The sequence below is a fragment of the Dermacentor silvarum genome, chromosome 2 (assembly GCF_013339745.2).
Source record: "Dermacentor silvarum isolate Dsil-2018 chromosome 2, BIME_Dsil_1.4, whole genome shotgun sequence".
In the NCBI taxonomy this organism is placed as follows: domain Eukaryota; kingdom Metazoa; phylum Arthropoda; class Arachnida; order Ixodida; family Ixodidae; genus Dermacentor; species Dermacentor silvarum.
Window position 1 is genome coordinate 3,685,608 of NC_051155.1, and position 19,474 is coordinate 3,705,081.

Consider the following 19,474-nt stretch of genomic DNA (forward strand, 5'->3'; position numbering starts at 1 on the left):
GACAAATCGAAGAAGTCAGACTCCCTGCGACCGGATAGCAAGCGAATATGTTCGCCCCATGCTAGACACCATCGCCAGTCGTTCACGTGTACGGTCACGCGAACGGTGGCGCGTTCAAACGATCTGAGTTCGTCCATTCCGGTGGCCTGCAGCGCGAAGCGTTCATGCTGCCCCACGCAAAAGAGGAAGACCCTGCTTCCTCGTGGGCCCGAGTAACCCCGCTGTTAGGTGGCGTTAGCAGCGCAACACCTGCGCCATCTCTCATAACATCTACGCCAACTGCCGCCAGCGCTTAGCTACACGAGGAAGCCGGATTACAGGAGACTCGAGAGCCGTGCAGAGAAAACAACATCAGGGGACGCGTGAGAGTCACGCATCCCCACGGAAGTAAGGATAGTAGTTTTATCGGCCGTGTAAACTTGCTAAGTAATTTAATGGGAGCCTGAAAAGACCACATTATATCCCGTCCTGCACTATAAGCAGATAATTTATAAGTGATCTATACTGTAATCGGCGTGGGTTATATGCGAATTTCACCTTGAGGTGTGTCTTCACAGCAGCATGTATTTCGCCTCATAATGTGACTTTACAGCAGTGTGCGCCCTCAAGGTCAAATTTGCAATGACCTGCATTTCACCTTTTACAGTAAAATTTTCTAATGTTGCATAATGTTACAGATGCAAAAGTACGCTAGTGCCTTACCTGCCGATGTTTATTAGTTACTACAATTCGCACTATCTGGATCGCTGAAAGTGTGTCTAATTTCACATTGAAACAGTAATTGAATCTATCAGCCTCACATATATGGTGGGGGCTGACCTTGAGGATAAGCATTCTGGAAAATAAGTTCACCCTATTATTCGAATAAATACAGTAACACGCGCGGCAGACTCGAATACACTCCTGTTCTCAGTACTTTCTCACAATGTCAGGGTCAGAATCCGGCGCTGTCGAAGTTGACTCTTCCTAGGACGACAAGCTGTCATCTGAGTCCACGCTTGGCTCGTATATTTGGAGTCGGAAGAGTTGACACTCCAAATAAGAGTTGAAGGCCCAACGTGAGCAGCCAGCTCAAGGCATTTACACTGCCACACTCAAGAAAGGAGCGCATTCGTTCACTCGAACTCGACCACACAAAGCAAACTGACAAATGAAATGAGGGCAGAGCCATTCTGGAGAAAGCACCCCGACGAAAGGAGCGCCCTTGTCGCTGGAAAGAAGGTGTGCTGTAGTGGAGATAATAGGAGACAAAAAATAAAAAACTTCCGCAAACATACAAGAGATGGTAGAAACACACGAGAGAGGTGGCCTTGCGCTACAGCATAAATATTTGAATGAAGAATCGCAGCTGTAGTGGTGCGGACACACCGTGAGGCGCAACCACGCCCATGAAGGGGCACTCTCTGCAAACCCAGAAAGAGGAGAAAACATGTTTCTAGAAATATACAAGAGACGGCGGAACCCCCTCGGAGATCGCAAACTTCGTGTTACTGCACACATCCAAGTGAATAAAGTAGAGGATGTATGGCCATGTCACTGACATCATCATCATCATCATCAGCCTATATTCATCATCATCAACCGTCCGATTTGTTTTTATTGTCGCCGTGCTGGACACAAGGCACGTCACTGTCACCTACTTGCACCGAACGTCTCCAACAATGTGCCTCCATATGCGCCACGTTTCCAACAACGGCGCAATTATTCGGAGAGCTACGATTCTCCTCCTGCCGCTGAGACCGCCTTCTCCGCTCGCCGTTCACCATCTCCTCGCCGGCGCTCCGTTTCGCCCATGCACCGTCGGCGGAGCCCTCTGCGCCAGGAAAACTGAATATCGCAGTTCAGGAGGCAAGAACTGCGAACTGCGGTGTCAGCAAAATGTATAAGGCCTCATAGTTCACCGAAAAACGTTATTGAAATCGCAATAGAAGGAATATTGACGCTAGCCCTTGTCGACACCGGCACTGCACTTTCAGTGATAGATGCCCGTATTTGCTGTAAAATTGGAAAAGTGACGACACCGCTTTCTGGATTATCCCTTCGGACGGCCAACACGCCGCACGTCGAGCCACCCGGTGCCTGCACCGCTCGTGTCGTCATTCAGGAGGTTCTCTATGTCATCGAATTCATCGTGTTGCCATCATGTTCTCACGACGTCATATTACGATGGGACTTTCTCTCCACACATCATGCGATCATCGACTGCCCCCGCGCCGAAATTGAGCTGTTTCCGTTTTCGACAGATATTATCCATGCCAACGAGGACTCTTGTTGCAAAATCACCGTTTCAGAAGATACCATTATACCTGCCTGGTCTTCTGCTCTTGTCAGTGTATCTTGTGCCTCTGTAGATGCAGGCACAGTACTCTTGTGCCCTCTGAACTTCTAGTTCGGCGCCGATCACTACCACTGCCGTTCGCTGTTCTCGAGTTCATCACTGGCGTCTCTCTGATGTGTGTGTCAAACCCGTCGGCCGAACCAATTACTTTACGCTGCCGTGAAAGCCTTGGGAGAGCAGAGTCACTGGCTTCACCTTCAATCCTTGGCACAATGGACGACTCCGCTTATTTTGCCGCACTCGGAAGAATCGCCTCCTCAGTCGCTGCCGCGTTCTTTTACGCCGTCTATTGCCAGGGACCTTACGACAACGCAGCGAGCCAAACATCTTCACTTGCTCCAAGGCTTCTCTTCCTCTTTTGACTGTCAAGCAACGTCACTTGGCAGCACAACGACTGTTTCGCACACTATCGACACCGGAAGCCATGCACCCATTCGGCAGCGTCCGTACCGAGTATCGGCGAGCGAAAGACGCGTTATCGATGACCAGGTGAACGATATGCTCAAACGCGGTGTCATCCAGCCTTCTAGTAGTCCCTGGGCATAACCAGTCGTCCTGGTTAAGAAAAAAGATGGCACCATACGATTTTGCGTTGATTATCGAAGGCTTAACAAGATTACTCGAAAGGATGTTTACCCGTTGCCACGTATAGAGGACGCTCTTGACTGTTTACAAGGAGCGGAGTTCTTTTCCTCCTTAGATCTCCGCTCTGGCTACTGGCAGGTTCCCATGGCTGATGCTGACTGTCCAAAAACCGCATTTGTAACACCAGATGGCTTGTACCAATTCACTGTCATGCCGTTTGGTCTCTGCAATGCACCCGTCACCTTTGAACGCATGATGGACAGCATCCTGCACGGCCTGAAGTGGAATACTTGTCTCTGCTACCTCGATGTCGTTGTCGTGTTTTCTCCTGATTTTCCGACCCATCTTCGCTGCTTACATCAAGTTTGACCTGTCTCCGGAATGCTGGTGTCCAGCTTAACTTGAAGAAGTGCCTATTTGCAGCTAGAAAACTGACTACACAAGCCACGTTGCCTCCAAAGAAGGCATTCTTCCCGACCCTGCTAAACTTCATGCCATATCCGAATTCCCAAAGCCCACTAACTTGAAAGCACTACGCAGCTTCATTGGACTATGCTCCTACTTTCAACGATTCGGTCGCAACTTCGCTACTGTGATTGCATACCTCAACCAACTTCTCCAAGGCGACAATGCACTTTCTAATTGGTCAGAAGCCTCCGAGGAAGCGTTTACCACTCCTCGCCGCCTACTTACATCTCCGCCAATCTTGCGCCATTTTCACCCAAGCGTACCTACAGAACTTCACACTGACGCCAGTGGTGTAGGCCTTGGTGCCGTGCTCGCACAACGTAAGAACACTAGTGCCGAATACGTGGTCGCTTATGCCAGTCGTGCCCTTACAAAACCTGAGGTCAATTACTCAGTAACCGAAAAAGAGTGCTTGGCCATCGTACGGGCACTTCAAAAATTTCCCCCATATCTCTACGGTCGACCCTTTGGTGTGGTGACGGATCATCACGCTCTTTGCTGGTTATCTAACCTCAAAGACCCGTCGGGTCGCCTCGCTCGGTAGGCCCTCCGCCTCCAGGAATACGATAACCGTGTCGTCTATCGCTCTGGACGCAGACATTCTGACGCCGATGCCCTCTCGCGCTTCCCAGTTACTTCAGACGCCAGTACTCCAACCGACAGTCGTGATATCTCCCCACTTGACATCATGGACATGGCCTCGGAGCAACGAAAAGACCCATGGATCGTAACGATATTCTATATTTTGTCCAACCCTCCGGCGGCTTCGGCAACTCGAGCGTTACGCCGACAGGCCAGCATTTCGCCATCCGCGACGAACTTTTATACAGCCGCAACTACCACAATGACGGCCGCACATGGCTCCGCCACCTTCGAAACGATTTATGCTCCGCTTTTCACTCCGACCTCCCAGTGTGGTCACGGCGGAGTGTCGAAGACCTACACATGGCTTCGCCTATACTATTGGCGCGGCATGTACACCTTCATCCGCAAATATGTACGCTCCTGCATTGCTTGCCAGCGACGCAAATGTGTCTTGCACCTCTCCACCGCACCTCTCCAGCCACTTCTCTGCCCAGCTCACCCATTTGACCGTGTCGGCACTGATTTATACGGGCCTCTTCCATCTACTGGCGCTGGCAACCAATGGATTGTCGTTGCCGTAGATCATTTCACACGATATGCTGAAACCGCCAACTACCTGCCGCATCAGCAAAAGACGTCGCCTCGTTCATTCTACACAACTTTGTTTCTTGACCATGGCGCACCTTGTGAACTGCTGAGCGATCGGGGTCACGTATTCCTCTCGGACGTGCCGCAGTCACTCCTATCAGAATGCCAAATTATTCACCGCACAACTACCGCTTATCACCCACAGACGAATGGCTTAACTGAACGATTCAACAGAACTCTTGGTGACATGCTATCAATGTATGTGGCAGTCCGACCATTCCAACTGGGATGCTGTACTTCCCTTTGTCACATATGCATATAACACTGCCTCCCAAGCCACTACCGGGTTCTCACCATTCTTTCTGCTTTACAGCCGCTAGCCCTCCAGGACCATTGATACGGTTCTTCCATACCGGCCGGACCCTGCCGACTGATCACCTGTTGCTACGGTCGCTCAGAACACCGAGAAATGCCGACAACTTGCCCTTTCATTGTTGTCTGCTCAACAGTGTCGCCAAAAACAGCGTCATGACCTCAAACCAGCTCCTCACCCTTTCGCCATCGACTCCCTCGTGTGGCTTTGGGTCCCACCTACTGCTGCTCCTGGTCTTTCGTCAAAGCTCCTTCCCAAGTACCGCGTGGTTGCGCAAGCATCACCAGTTAATTACGTAGTTGAACCTGTGTCGCCATCTTCCGATCTCCGTCGTCGCGGGCGAGAGACTCTACACATTGACCGGCTCAAGCCGTACTACGATCCACTGCACTCTCCCTAGGTCGCCAGGATGGCTAGTCTTTCATATCGGGGGGTGATTGTGAGGAAGATCGGCATGCTGAACAGCCCCGTTGCCATCGTGTGGCTCGTACCCAGTTTGCTCTCTGGCTACGCCCTACCTGCTGGTGCTGTGTTTCTCGCTGCCGCTCTACGACCCAAATAAACCCCCTTTACAGTCCACTGAATATTATACAGTGTAAACCGCTTATAACGTAAGTCGCCGGAGTCGCAAATATCCGCACTATAAGCGGTACCGCACTATAACTAAAGCAACAATTTTCAAGGCCCGCACACATGCAAAATATGTACACCGAGCCGCCACGCGTATGCGACAGTCGAGGAATGCGGCTAGAACGTTTGCATTCAATTTACAGTCGAATCTCATTAATTCGAACCAAATCACGCGGCGGCGCCTCCGACCGGCATTGCTCCGGCACAGCCGTAGAGTAAAAGCTTAGGAGAGACCCCTCAATGTCTCGCGCAATAAAAACAAATAATAATAACGAAAAAGAAAAAAAAACGCGGTGGAAATTTCACCCTCTCGCAAATGGCAAGGTCGCCGATTCTGCGTTGCGCCGGAACATACGTGTACGTGCCGACGTCTCAGCCACGCTACCGTAGCCACGCGTAGAAAATGGCAGTGAACCCTTCTTTCTCCTTTATGCTTCCTCTACTTTCTAGTCACGTGTTGACCTTGCACACTGCAGCTACGGTGCAGAGGGAAGCAGCGGCGCTTTTCCAGGCCGGCCAACGAAACTGCCCACACCGGCAAACGCCCGCTTCCCGATAACGGCAGAAAACGAAACTTCGGGGAGCTGGCGCCGGGCCGGCTGGAGCGGCGGCGCCTGCGGGCGCGCACGGTGGCACTCGAAAGTGAGGGAGCTACGAGGGAGGGAGAGGGGAGCCACCGAAGCGGTGGAGTTGCCGAGGCAAAATCCGCTTCCCTGCTGCCCTCCTCCCTCACATTCCACTGTCTCCGCGTGCGTGCGCCCTTCGCCGTGCCGTGCCGGCGCCGCCAGTTCCCTCCCTGAAGTTTCGTTTACTGCCGTTATCGTGAAGCGAGCGTTCGCCGGCGTTGGCAGTTTCATGGCCCTCGCTCGCTATGCGCGCCGTGATATTTTCTCGCACTCAAGGTTCTGGTTTCAGTCTCACTGGCTGTTCGTTCGCACCACGTGCCCTTCTCCTCCACTTCGTCTCTCTTTCTTCCTCGAGCACTCCTTGGGGCGCCCGTTCGCCGTCTCCACTGACTTGCGTACTCCCAGGCAGCGGCACTGTAACCGGTATTTTGTTTCCCGCAACTGCACTATAAGCGATACGTGTATACATGGGGTGCTATGGGAAAATTAACGGAGTCTGAAAAGATCGCACAATGTCCGGTCCTGCACTATAAGTGGTCTATACTGTATATGCTCCATATGGAATAGAAAAAGATGTGGCACTGTTGATTCCAGGAGAAGGCTTGTTTTATTTCATGATCAGAGTAGCATAATAAGACCACCTATACTCAAACACAAAACTCCAAATTTTGGTATGTATTTCCTCAAATACTGTAAAAACCCGTGTATAATACGGTGTGTTATTTGGGGATAGCAATAACGAAAAAAAAATGTTTTCAGCCGCATATAATGCGAGCGAGGAAAACCCAGTCTCAACAATCTCGGAGGCGTTTAATGGCTATTTCAAATCTGTGTTTGGATATGACAGTGGTACCACCACTGACATTGGTATTATCCAGGAAATTGCACCGTTTCCAACAATTGAAATTAGTTATACCGGGATTTACAACCTTCTCTTGAACATCGACACAACTAAAGGTGCCGGACCGGATGGTATACCAAACGTGTTTTTGAAGCGCTATGCAGAATGGAACGCTCATTATCTAACCATAATTTTTTGTAAATCGTTAGAGACATGTACTGTGCCGGCCATTTGGAAAATCGCCAATGTAATTCCTGTGTTTAAATCAGGTAATAAGCAACTCATTTCCAACTACAGGCCTATCTCATTAATGTGTACCTGTTGCAAACTCTTAGAGCACATAATTCACAAACATGTTCTTCAGTATTTCACTACTAATAACATATTGTCGCGGAATCAACATGGTTTCCGCTCTGGTTTTTCTACAACTACTCAACTCATTGAATTCACTCATGATATCGCTTCGGCTCTAAATAATCGAGGTCAGGTAGATGCCATATTCATAGATTACAGCAAAGCGTTTGATATGGTGTGCCACAGAAAACTTCTTTTTAGGCTCAGTAAAATTATTAACGATGAAAAAATACTCAGTTGGATAGCTGATTGGCTACATTCAAGGTCTCAATATGTTACTTTTAATCACGCACAGTCATCGTCGGCCACAGTCACTTCCGGGGTACCGCAGGGCTTGGTCCTTGGGCCCCTGTTGTTCATTATTTACATTAATGATATCGACAACCTCTGCCTGTGCCGGCATCGAGGACGGTAACCGCGCCTACCGCAAATTCAGGATCTCCGAGAGCACAGGGCGCACATTCGTCGCCCCTGGGTGGCACAGACACGGAGTGGCCTTCGCTACCGAGTAGATCCACGGGCACGATACCATGCCGTAGTGTTCCTCTACGTCAAAAAGTTGATTCTAGGGCTAGTAAAGCCGATGACCCTATAGGCAAGCAAGGAGCTGAAAAGAATGACAACGAAAGCATTGAAAAAATGCTGAAACGTCTGCTAGAATCAATGCGCGTGATTCTCTGTGGTCTCCAGCCGCTAAAAGCGCCGTGCATGTCCTCGCCGTACTGGTGCAGCTGATCGCTGCTCTTTACGTAATTTAATTACCTTGCTTGGCACCTGTGCTGCTCACGCAGGAGAAGCCCATACTCGCGCGGCGAGTTTTTGTGAACTTTCAATTGTATTCGTGACTCCGTCCATGCTCTGGAAGTTGATGACACGTTTGAATGACCTTTTTGGACTTTGTTGATAGCCATGAGGATGCTGAACTTGCCTTTACCGTTGTCCATCTCTGTCAGCATCACCCCTCATCCCCCCTCCTCCTGTGCAGAGTAGCAGGCGAGAGGATGCTAGCTCAGGCCGACCTCTCTGCCTTCCTTCAAATAAATTATCTTTCTCTCTCTCTTAATGATATCACACAGGTCATTAGGGACACACCAGTGAAAACTGCGATTGTACGCTGACGACTGCGTGCTCTATACCACAGTGACTAACAGACAAGATCAAGAGGTTCTTAACAATGTATTTTCGTCCTTTTGTGGTTATAGCAACGCATGGCAAATGAGTATTAATTACCAAAAAACTGTACAAATGACTTTCACTAATAAAAAGCAGCCGTTAAGTTTCACTTATAGTTGCAATGGGCACTACCTAAATTCTCTGAATACCTTCAAATATCTTGGAGTTACCTTCACTCAAAACCTAAAATGGCACCTTCATATTGAAACAACTTGTGCTAGGGCTCTTAGGAAACTGGGATATTTAAAGCAAACCCTCAAGTTCTCTACTAAGGACTGCAAATTAACAGCTTCTAAATCCCTCGTCAGACCATTACTAGAGTACGCCTCAGTGGTATGGGCACCCTACACTGCACGTGACATTAGTAAGCTTGAATCCATACAAAAGAAAGCAATACAGTTCATTTATCGCCGATATGACCGCAACTTTTCTCCCGCATATCACGCATGCGCATTATCGATAGAACCCTTGGCTCATCGACGCACACTTGAACGTATCACTTTGCTACATCAGATTATACACGGCCAAAGTTGCATTCAAGCACCAATTTCCTTCAGTCATTCTACTGGGCATGCCACTGGCGTTCCCACCCACCTAATATTGTTCCTTTCAAGTCTTCTGTAAATTGTTTAAGTATTCTTTTTTTCCAAGCGTTGTTGAAATTTGGAACAACCTAGCTGGTTCCTTGCGGGAAAAACCTAATGAAGAGTTTTTGTAAGAATTGTCTAACCACATTTAGTAATTACGTTTCAAATTCATTGTATGTTGTTTTGATAAAGTGTCTGGTGTATCCACTCCTGCTATGTCTCGTGTATCGAGACAGCAGTATCTGTAAATAAATAAAATAAATAAATAAGAAGCATTTACAATCTCATCTCGTTAATTCGAACACGCTTAATTCGAACTGATGCTGTGGTCCTGTGAAAGTTATGTGTATTCCTATGGGCAAAAACACCCGGTAATCGAGTGCGAAAGCATTTGTGACGGTTAATTCGAACATACAGTGCACCGACAATGCCCTCAGCAGCACTCCAAATCACGCGGCGGCGCCTCCGACCGGCATTGCTCCGACACCGCCATAGAGCAAAAGCTTAGGATAGACCCCTCAACGCCACACGGAGAAAAAGAAAACGAAAAAAAAACACGGCGGCAATTTCACTCTCAAACAGCAAGGTCGCCATTTCACCGTCGCGCTGGAGCACACGTGTACGAGCCGACGTCTTGGCCAACTTCCCGACAACGGCAGAAAACGAAACTTCAGGGAAAAGGCTAAGCTGGCGCCGCGCCAGCGGAAGCAGCGGCGGGCGCGCACGGAGCCAGTCGAAGGTGGGGGGCGCTACGATGCAGTTGAGAGGGATGGCGAGGGGAGCCACTGCCACCAAAGCGACGGCGTTGCCAAGGCCAAATGCGCTTCTCTGCCGCCATTGCAACCATAGAATAAAGAACCAACTTTGCAACTGGGATGTAATCCGAGCCGTGAATGCTGCCCACGGTGACGCCGAAGTGCCATCCTGCGGCGCAATTTCCGATGGCCTTGGCAGCTAAAATAACTTTCCCTTTAAAGGCAGCTGGGTACTACTTTCACGGTCCCGACATCGTGCGAGATAGACTAGCGAACGTGCCGATTCTTAGCGTGGTCAAAATGGAGCCCGTTGAAAGCAGCAGCAGCCTACCGACGCCACCGCAAGATGACGCATACTACGCTACAAGTCTTGATGATGATAGCAGTGAGCAAAAACTAACCCGAAACTGCAAATTTTATGCTGAAAACTTTGGAATCCGCATATAATACGAGGCAGACATTTTACATGGTAAAATTTAGAAAAAAAAAACCTCGTATTATATGCGAGTTTTTATCCTAACAACGTTTATTATTGAGAAAGCTCACAACCATAGGCTGTTTAGTTATTTGTAAATTACTGTCTAAAGAGGTTACAAATTTTTAAGTTGTGAAATTTGCCATTTTTTGCTGCTATTTAAAAAACAAACATAGCTATTTTTCATTTAAATTTCCCTGAACGTTTGTCCACTACTGGTTCTTGAGCAAGAACATTCTTGCATTGCATCGTCAGAAAAACTGCCTTATATCTGAACTGTCGTTCCTGCAATTTCGAACATATTGTAAATATTACAGGAATATTTTTGCTGCAGGATGTTTGGCTGTGGAATGGACGATGTCCAAATCATGGTGATGATGATGTGTTTCCTGCTCCTGCAATCACTGCCGGTGCTAGCATTCCACAAAAAGCAGAGCCTCTGATATTTCTTTTTGTTACTCTAAGGGTTTCAATTTCAACCTTACTTATCGGCCAGAGATGTAAAACAAATATTTTGCATAACATGTGTATTTTGCTGGTCTAAGTTGGTCAACAATGCATGTGACAATGGATGAGCAAGAAAGAGCATGCATGTGCAAGACTTTCTATTACATGCCTTCTTCCAGTCTTGCAACAAGAATACTGCGTGAAGAAGGCAAGCTGGACCAGTTGGTTAGGATTCATCGTAAGGTTCGGATTCAGCGCAATAGGAAGGAAAAACGACAACACGGCCCGGATTCTCCACTGATATTGAGAGTCAGCTCCGTGTCAGCGCAACAATACACCACCTGAGAGAGAGTCAGCGCTGCATTCTCATTCTTTTTTTAATACGATTGTCCGTGTCTGGTGTTATGCTGTTATGTTATGCCCTTTCACTCGCACATACAGCGTTCGGCGGCGCGCGGCGACGATTTCATCTCCATTGACATCATACGGAACCTCACGGCGACGGCAGAAATCTGCTTTGGAGTGTCCATATAATTGCTATTGCAATAAAAAGCCCCACAGAAGGGACTGCAGACAGGTAAAAAAGCTGGTCCATTTTTCAGGGGAGAGTCTGAGCACGCACATCTTGCACAATGCGCCACACTGGAGGCTACCACAGCGAGCAGTGCTGCTAAATGGGTCATGGAATCTGAGGGGCCACACAATGATTGTGAAGAGTTTTGGTTCAAATCTGCCCGACCAGTGGCAGCTGCAGCACTGACCGCTTTGTCCTTGATGGGTAGCTGTCCAATGAGCTTCTTGTCGTCGGCTGGGTCCAGCAACTCTGTGTTGAGGAACAGGTCCAGTTTCATACTTGCATTGTTCACCTTCACCCTGCGAGGAGTTGTTACAGAAATGATCGCTTTTGGGTCTCTTCAAAAATTATAGCAATGAGTTGTTATAATTTTCCATCTCAGGATGGCGACTGTGGAGGCACTCCTATGTACATTTCACTGTTTCTTTCAAGAGACTACTGATGACAGTATTGGTTTCACATTTTCTCCACTGCATAAAATTTTCATATTATTGCAATAAAGTCACAAAAAGTTTCACAAAATCAATCCCCATTAAATATAAATGAGAAAACTGCTTGAATTTAGGTCCATCGTGTTCATGGGGACGCAATGGCCTTCCTGAACTAGGACTTTTCTGAAGAAAGAACACAAAGGTGAGTTGGAAGCTACACAATTGACCCACTCATTTTGGTGAATCAACATTCCTTGAAACTAGGATACCATCAAATGTTGTATTTTTAATATTCATATTCAATTTGAAAAGTAGGTATTCAAACATTTTAGAATATTCAGTAGGATATAAACAGTAAGAAATGGAATATATTGCTGACTGTGCAAGTGCAAGCACGGTCCATAGTGTTTGTTTCTATCTAATCTAAGAATATGTGTCTGACTTATTGCTGCTGGTGAAATTTTGCATGCAAAGTGCGCACAGCCACTGAATGACAAAGCTTTGCGGAAAAGCCAATCTTGCAAGGGGCACGGGTTTGTGGAAAGCAAGGGTGTGCTCAGAGCGCAATGACAGCGCAATAGAATTTAACTGCAATAAGAATGCTCTTTCCAGAAGTACAGGGCTAATGGGCTAACCCTATGCGGCGATGCCCATCCACGTGGCCTCACTATGCAAATATGCCAGCTCCCTGCCGCATGCCCTTGTCACACCGTCATGCCTCATTTCAGGATAAAAATAGATTCGCTACAGCAGCCGAGCAAACCCAGGCCTTGTAGTACAGATCACGATGGGCATTCCATGATGAGCATTACCATGCCCGCATCGCCATGTGCTAAAGGGCTGTAGCCAGCAAAAACAAAAAATGGAGAGGCAGACAAATCAACAGGAACCAGCCACCTTCCTGTCGCTTTGTCCATGTCGATTTTTCCCTTCTTCAAGTTTGCTGGTGTTCTCCTAGCATAATCATGAACCAACTAGCCCAAATTAAATTACAGTGTTTTACGTGCCAAAACCACAATCTGATTATGAGGCACGCCAGAGTCCGGAATAATTTGGAACTAAATCTAAGTACACGAGTGTTGACTGCATTTCACCCCCATTGAAATGTGGCCGCCATGGCTGGGACTTGATCCCGCGACCTTGTGCTTAGCACTAAGCCCAACACTATAGCCACTAGGCAAACATGGTGGGTTGTACCAACTAGTCCAACAAGCCACTCTCGTGCTAAAAGGCACTATTCTAGGTGAGTACGAATGCATTACAATGTTTACCAGGAGTTATAAACAAAACATTTTCTTTTTTTTTTTTACGTAATCGAAGGTTCTTTTTCCTGCAGCTGGTTGCGCAATCTTCTTGCAAACCTTGACAACAGTGAGTCAGGGTCACACTGAACGAAAACAACAGAAGGGGGCTTGCTGCCCAAGCTCTGCTGCAGAAGTCTTGCTTCCAGGTGATACAAAACATAGGAAAAAGAAAAGACAATGTTCTTGCAGTTCTTTTCTGAGCAATCGTCATAGCGAACAACACTTCCTTTTGGTTGGCTGTGAGCAGAGCTCTTGCCTTGCCCCCGATGCCGGGCTTATTGCTTGACAGCAAATGCGACAAGTGACGGCTGGAACACGGTCAAACGCCTCTCACTTTACGGGCATTTGATGCGGTACAATAAGGCACAGGTTGGCGAGGACACACCGCCAGTGGAATTTTCCAAATTAAATTGAGTCAAATACACAACCTTTCACAATACACAACTAGTCAAATTTCTGACCGTTGAAAATGTAATTGCAATGTTCCAACATGTTGAAATAACAAAACTTGCTAGTGCATATCATTATTGGATATTAGAAGCCAAGTACGTATTCGTATTTGATTCGTATTAGAAAATTCTTATTGTCTTGAAATTTGCTCTTGAACATTCTTTGAGGATTGTGAAATTTCATGATTTCGTTTGACTAAGTCATGGTACTTTGCCGTTTCTGCCTAATTGAGTTATTCATGCAAGAAGGACATTGCCACTGCCTTGGTAACCAGACTGAAATCTTGACAAGTGTGTGGCTTCAGTAATTCCTGACCTGACATCATTTTGACAGAGACAATATGGCTCGTGCTGAACTGCCTCAGCGCAGCTATTGCAGATGTCTCAATGCTGCAGGCAAATACTGATCTCTCATCAACACCAAGTTGGTGTTGCAGAAGTAAATGTGCCTTGGTGTTGTAAAGCAGCTTAATTTTAAGTTGACACATTCCTTGCTCAGAGCGATAGTCATCATTAGCAAACCAATTCCACCAGACTGTCGACTGCAGAGTGCCCACAGGGGACACGAGAGATGGTCTGGTCTAGTGTCTGCTCTGGCCATCAGGCACATGACCTGCTCACAACCTCGCCACCACAATATGTCAACACAATTGCAATCACCGGATCCAGCACAAGGGTTTCATGAATTTTCGTTGAAAAGTGTACAATCATTGCATTCTACCGGTGCCAACATATGGGGCAGAAACTTGGAGGTTAACAATGAAGCTCGAGAACAAGTTAAGGACCGCACAAAGAGCGATGGAATGAAAAATCTTAGGACTAACTTTAAGAGACAGGAAGAGAGCAGTGTGGATCAGAGAACAAACGGGGATAGCCGATATTCTAGTTCACATTAAGCGGAAGAAATGGAGCTGGGCAGGCCATGTAATGCGTAGGATGGATAACCGGTGGACCATTAGGGTTACAGAATGGATACCAAGAGAAGGGAAGCGCAGTCGAGGTCGGCAGAAAACCAGATGGGATGATGAGGTTAGGAAATTTGCAGGCGCAAGTTGGAATACGCTAGCGCAAGACAGGGGTAATTGGAGATCGCAGGGAGAGGCCTTCGTCCAGCAGTGGACATAAGATATAGGCTGATGATGATGATGAATTTTTGCCAGTAAGGTGATTGTAACCGGGAAGATGGAGAAGATTGAGACTGTGACAGTGGGTTTGCACAAGGCTTACCCTACAAGCGACGGTCGGGAAAGGGCACGACACTCCTCCACTCCGCAATGCACAAAGGCGCTACGGCAGGGTTCGTAGACTCTCCGACACGGCGCAGAGAAGGCTCCAGAGTCAGCTTGCCAACAAACACGGGTTTATTCACCCAAGATACAGCACAGTGCAACAGTCACGGCGCTTACGGGCCAAGGCTCACCGCAAGACCGATCAAGTACACGCGCCCGCTACGGTAGGGCTAACAGGGTAGCGGGCCGCAAAGCGCAAGAACGAGGAGTTGCGAGAACAAAGGTCTCGTGTAACCACCTCGTTGCGGACTTGTGGGCATCTGCCGCGGCGAGGAAGCGCTCAGCGGACGAGAGCTCGGGTGGAGAGGGTGCCTGGGGGCCGCCACTCGGGAGGCCAATCACGGCGCGTTCCTGTGACGTGTTCTCGAGGGGCAAGTAAAATGCCGGGGGGGAGAGAAGCACGGATTGCATGGGAAAGTAGCTCCGGCGCACTAGCCGTGTCCACCATGTTGCCGGTACGGCGGTGGTACCCGGAGATCAAGCGCCAAGCGCCACGCGCAAGCTGGGGGATGAGGCGTGAGAAGGCACCTCGATCCCCACAAGGCCCGCAGCATTATTAAGTTTCTATATTTTGTGGGGTCTTCCCCAACTAGTAGCGCGTATAATCGCAGCTACGTAGGGTTAGGGCGAATAAGGCAACAAGCGAGTCAACTCAACAAGATTTACTGCTGTGGGCAATAAAACATACTTGCAGAGGGAAGTCCGCTGTGTATAATAAGTAATAAATAGGCTTGCCCCGTTGCGTGTAGAAGTCACGCAAACGAAGTCACCCACGGGTTGCAGCGGGTATATCCGTAAGGGCAGGTCAGGAGTAGCAAGGTCAGAGAGGCCCGGGGGTCTCTCGGTCGCGCTCTTTTATACCTTTTTACCTTTTCACAAGGGTAATGTGCTCCTCAGGCATGGATACCTTCCCATCTTCCCGCACGCGTCGCAAGAGGGCAAAGTGCCTCTCTCTCGTGTCCAAACAGCTCCCGCTGCGTGCGCTGCGCGCGCTTGTGACGACGCGCGTACTCGGGAGAAGGTGTCCACCCGGCTCCCGCTGCGTTCGCTACGTGCGCAAGCGACGGTGAGCGCCCGCGGGAGAAGGTGGCGGCATGTGCTCCCCACAATTTGAAGAGCTCTTGTGTCAGCAAATTCATGATGAAATGAAGATTGTGAATGGTGATGATTGTCCGTCATATGCCGCTGCTAAGAGGTGGAAATGAAATTTTGACACAGGTCACATGTCTCTCGCTGATGAGCCTAGGGTTGACCGATCCTCATTCACTGATGACATGGCTCTAGTGAAGAGAGCAGAAGATTTCGTTCGGCAAGATTGACCATTCAAATGATGATGCACGCAATGGACTCCAGCTATTGTAGCATGCGGGACATAATTTACGACAAACTGCCCATGTGCCTAAAGTATCTGAACCATCTCGACTCCTTTCCACAGCAGTCGCATGTCAAGGCACATGTTAGCTCTTTAGGTGGAGAACGGGGAAGAGGATTTCTTTAGCCGCTTGTAAACTATTTATGGATGTTGAATCTATGATCCAGAGACTGATGAGATGAGCAAAAAGCACTCCCCCCTTCCCGAAGGTGCGTAAGTCCGTAGGGAAGGTCATCCTGGCTCACCTTAATAGAGATCAACAGCACATGTTAATGCTCACTAGTGAATAAATAACTGAGATGGTCTGAAGCAGAAAAAGCACAGTCTGACAACGCACCCGCTCACTCATCTCCAGCTGCTGCTGCTGCGGAGCAAAGCAATGTGGCTATGAAATACAGTAAAACCCCGGTGATACGATCCTGGCTGGTACGAAAATATCTCGGTGTGATACGCGTTCGTAACATTCCCCAGTCGAAAGACATTGCTCACAATTTGAAAAAAATTGGATGTTCCCGACGCTTGCCGCGCCGCTATGGATCATACGAACTCGTGATCAACAGCGGCAACGGCTGAGCCAGCGAAGCAACTGGCACAGACACGCGGCTGTGCAAAAACGTCCGGTAAATCGAACGCGAAAGCATTTGCGATGGTAAATTCTAACACACCATGCACCGACAATGCTCTCAGCAGTGCGCCAAATCACGCGGCGGCACCTCCGACCGGCATTGCTCCGGCACCGCCATAGAGTAAAAGCATAAGAGAGACCCCACAACGCCGCTCGCGAACAAAAAAAAAAATTTAGAAAAAAAAGCATGAAAGAAACGCGGGGCGGAAAATTACCCTCTCAAATGCAAAGGTCGCCGTTTTTGCATTGCGCTGGAACACGCGTGTATGTGCCGACGTCTCAGCCACGCTGCGAAAATGGCAGTGAACCCTTCTCCTTTATGCTTCCTCTATTTTCTAGTCACGTGTTGACCTTGCACGCTGCGGCTGCGGCACAGAGGGAAGCAGCGGCGGTGTCCTAGTCCGGTCAACAAAACTGGCCACGCCGGCAAATGCCCGCTTCCCGATAATGGCAGAAAACGAAACTTCAGGGAGCTGGTGCCGGGCCAGCTGGAGCGGCGGCGCCGGCACGGCGGCGGGCGCACGCGGTGACAGTCGAAGCTGAGGGAGCTACCAGGGAATTGAGAGGGAAGGCGAGGGGAGCCACCGAAGCCACTGCCACCGAAGCGGCGGAGTTGCCAAGGCCAAATCCGCTTCCCTGCCGCCCTCCTCCCAGGTGCGTCTGTCGCCGTGCCAGCGCCGCCCGCACCCTGAAGTTTCGTGTTCTGCCGTTATCGGGAAGCCAGCATTGGCTGGCATGGGCAGTTTCGTGGCCCTCGCTGGCTATGCTCTTGTGTGCCGCGATATTTCACGACTTGCACCGTTCGTGCATCGTGCTATGGTGCACGAATAATTTAAAAATACGTCTTTTTTTTAATTCGAACAAATTTTCGGGCCCCTTCGAGTTCGAATTATCGAGATTCGACTGTACGTGGAAGTCAATGAGATTTAGGTAGGGACCGCGAAAACGTGACGTAGCAGCCGGGAAAACGCAGCATCGGCGAGGAAGGTATCAATGGGGTTGCACTATTAGGAACCTTTTCTGGTAAAAATAAATTCATTTTTTATTGATTTTGTGTATGTTTTGATGATACGAATTTCGGGTGATACGAATATTTAACACAACCCCGCGAGATTCATATCACTGAGATTTTACTGTATTGCCTCATCCATCTTATTCTCGCGATCTCATACCCAGAGGCAATTTTTTGTTTTAGGAAATGAAAAATCCATTGCGAGGTCGTCGTTTTGATGATAGAGATGACGTCATTCAAGAAGCTGATGATATGTGGTGTTTTGTGGAGCAAAGGCCAATGATGGCCAAAGAGCGCAGAGAACTGTTGTGATGTAGTCGATGGTGCAGTCAGTGACAATGGTAAATGTAACATGACTGTATAATGGCCTAGTAATATTCTCTATAAAGTATGTCAAATATATTGTATGCGTATTGTAACATTGCAGAAGTAACATATAAAGATGCATATTTACAATATTTACAAGACAGGCAACGATGTACGAACAAGATGGCTGTCGAGACCGATTTCACCTCGACACGGCAAATCGTCGTATTCTGACTTACGGAGCCATTCTTGGTTGCGCCGTGTCGGGATATGGGAGGGTGGTAACGGCTCTCTGCCACGGCACACCGAGCTCCGCGGTTGGCGCATGCCTGTGCATCAACCGCGGTCCAGTACAAGCTCGAGGAAACAATAGACGACAACCACGTGTACACTCGGAAAGCATTTATTACGACTGCAACTAACACTTCGAGCAGGACAGCTAGCTATAGTTGACATCGCTGAGAGTTCCTTCGAAGAGAATAATACACTAGGTAAAGAAGGGCTTCCAACTTACCAACTGGGGAATACAGGCGGCCGCAGTGACTGCCGCGGCAAGAATGCGGTTGACTAACCACGTGCGGGAATACGGGAGCGGCGGCGGAGACTTCCTCTATCGCTGCTTGCTGGGGACCAAAGAGAACCGGGCGATGTCAGCGAGATCTCAAGTGACCCACCCGGTGGCACTGATAGCGCTTGCGATTCCCGTTAACAGCCCGCCGTAAGGAAAGCTTCTCCTCTCCCAACTATCACTGGCTCGCATGCGCCCGACACGACGTTCGCCGCGCATGCGACGGTCATGGGAACCGAGGATTCCCACAACCGTAACATAGCCCCTACCTGTAAAGGCGGTCTTAGCGCCACCTATAATGGACGTGAACTCGTGGCAAAGTAAGGCTTCAGCCGAGACACATGCACGTCAGTGGGGACACGCGAGTCCAGCAGAGCAATCTTGTAGTTGACATCGCCAAGCTACCGCAGTATCGTATAGGGCCCTGTGTAGCGCGGCAGCAGCTTTTCAGACAAACCAATGCGGCGACGTGGCATCCATAGGAGGACAAATGAGCCATGGAGAAGCTGAACGTCTCGATGTCAGCTGTCGTACTAGATCTTCTCGCGACCGACCTGAGACTCGGTGAGCTGGGAGCTGGCAATATGCTGTGCTGATTGAGCCCTGGTGAATACGTCTTGAGCATATTCAGTGGGAGTGTGCATTTAGGAAGGAAGCAGTGTGTCAAAAGGCAAAGTAGGGTGGCGTCCGACCAGGTGGTAAAAGGGCGAAAAGCCAGC

General features: G+C 48.8%; 1 protein-coding gene across 1 annotated transcript in view; it reads right to left on the minus strand.

Annotated features, from left to right (window-relative positions):
• Positions 1-19,474, minus strand: part of LOC119441288 (probable ubiquitin carboxyl-terminal hydrolase FAF-X) — a 540,581-nt gene that overhangs the window by 333,569 nt on the left and 187,538 nt on the right. The window contains 1 exon segment of the mRNA XM_049661116.1: positions 11,587-11,698. Coding sequence (XP_049517073.1) covers positions 11,587-11,698 — 112 coding nt within the window.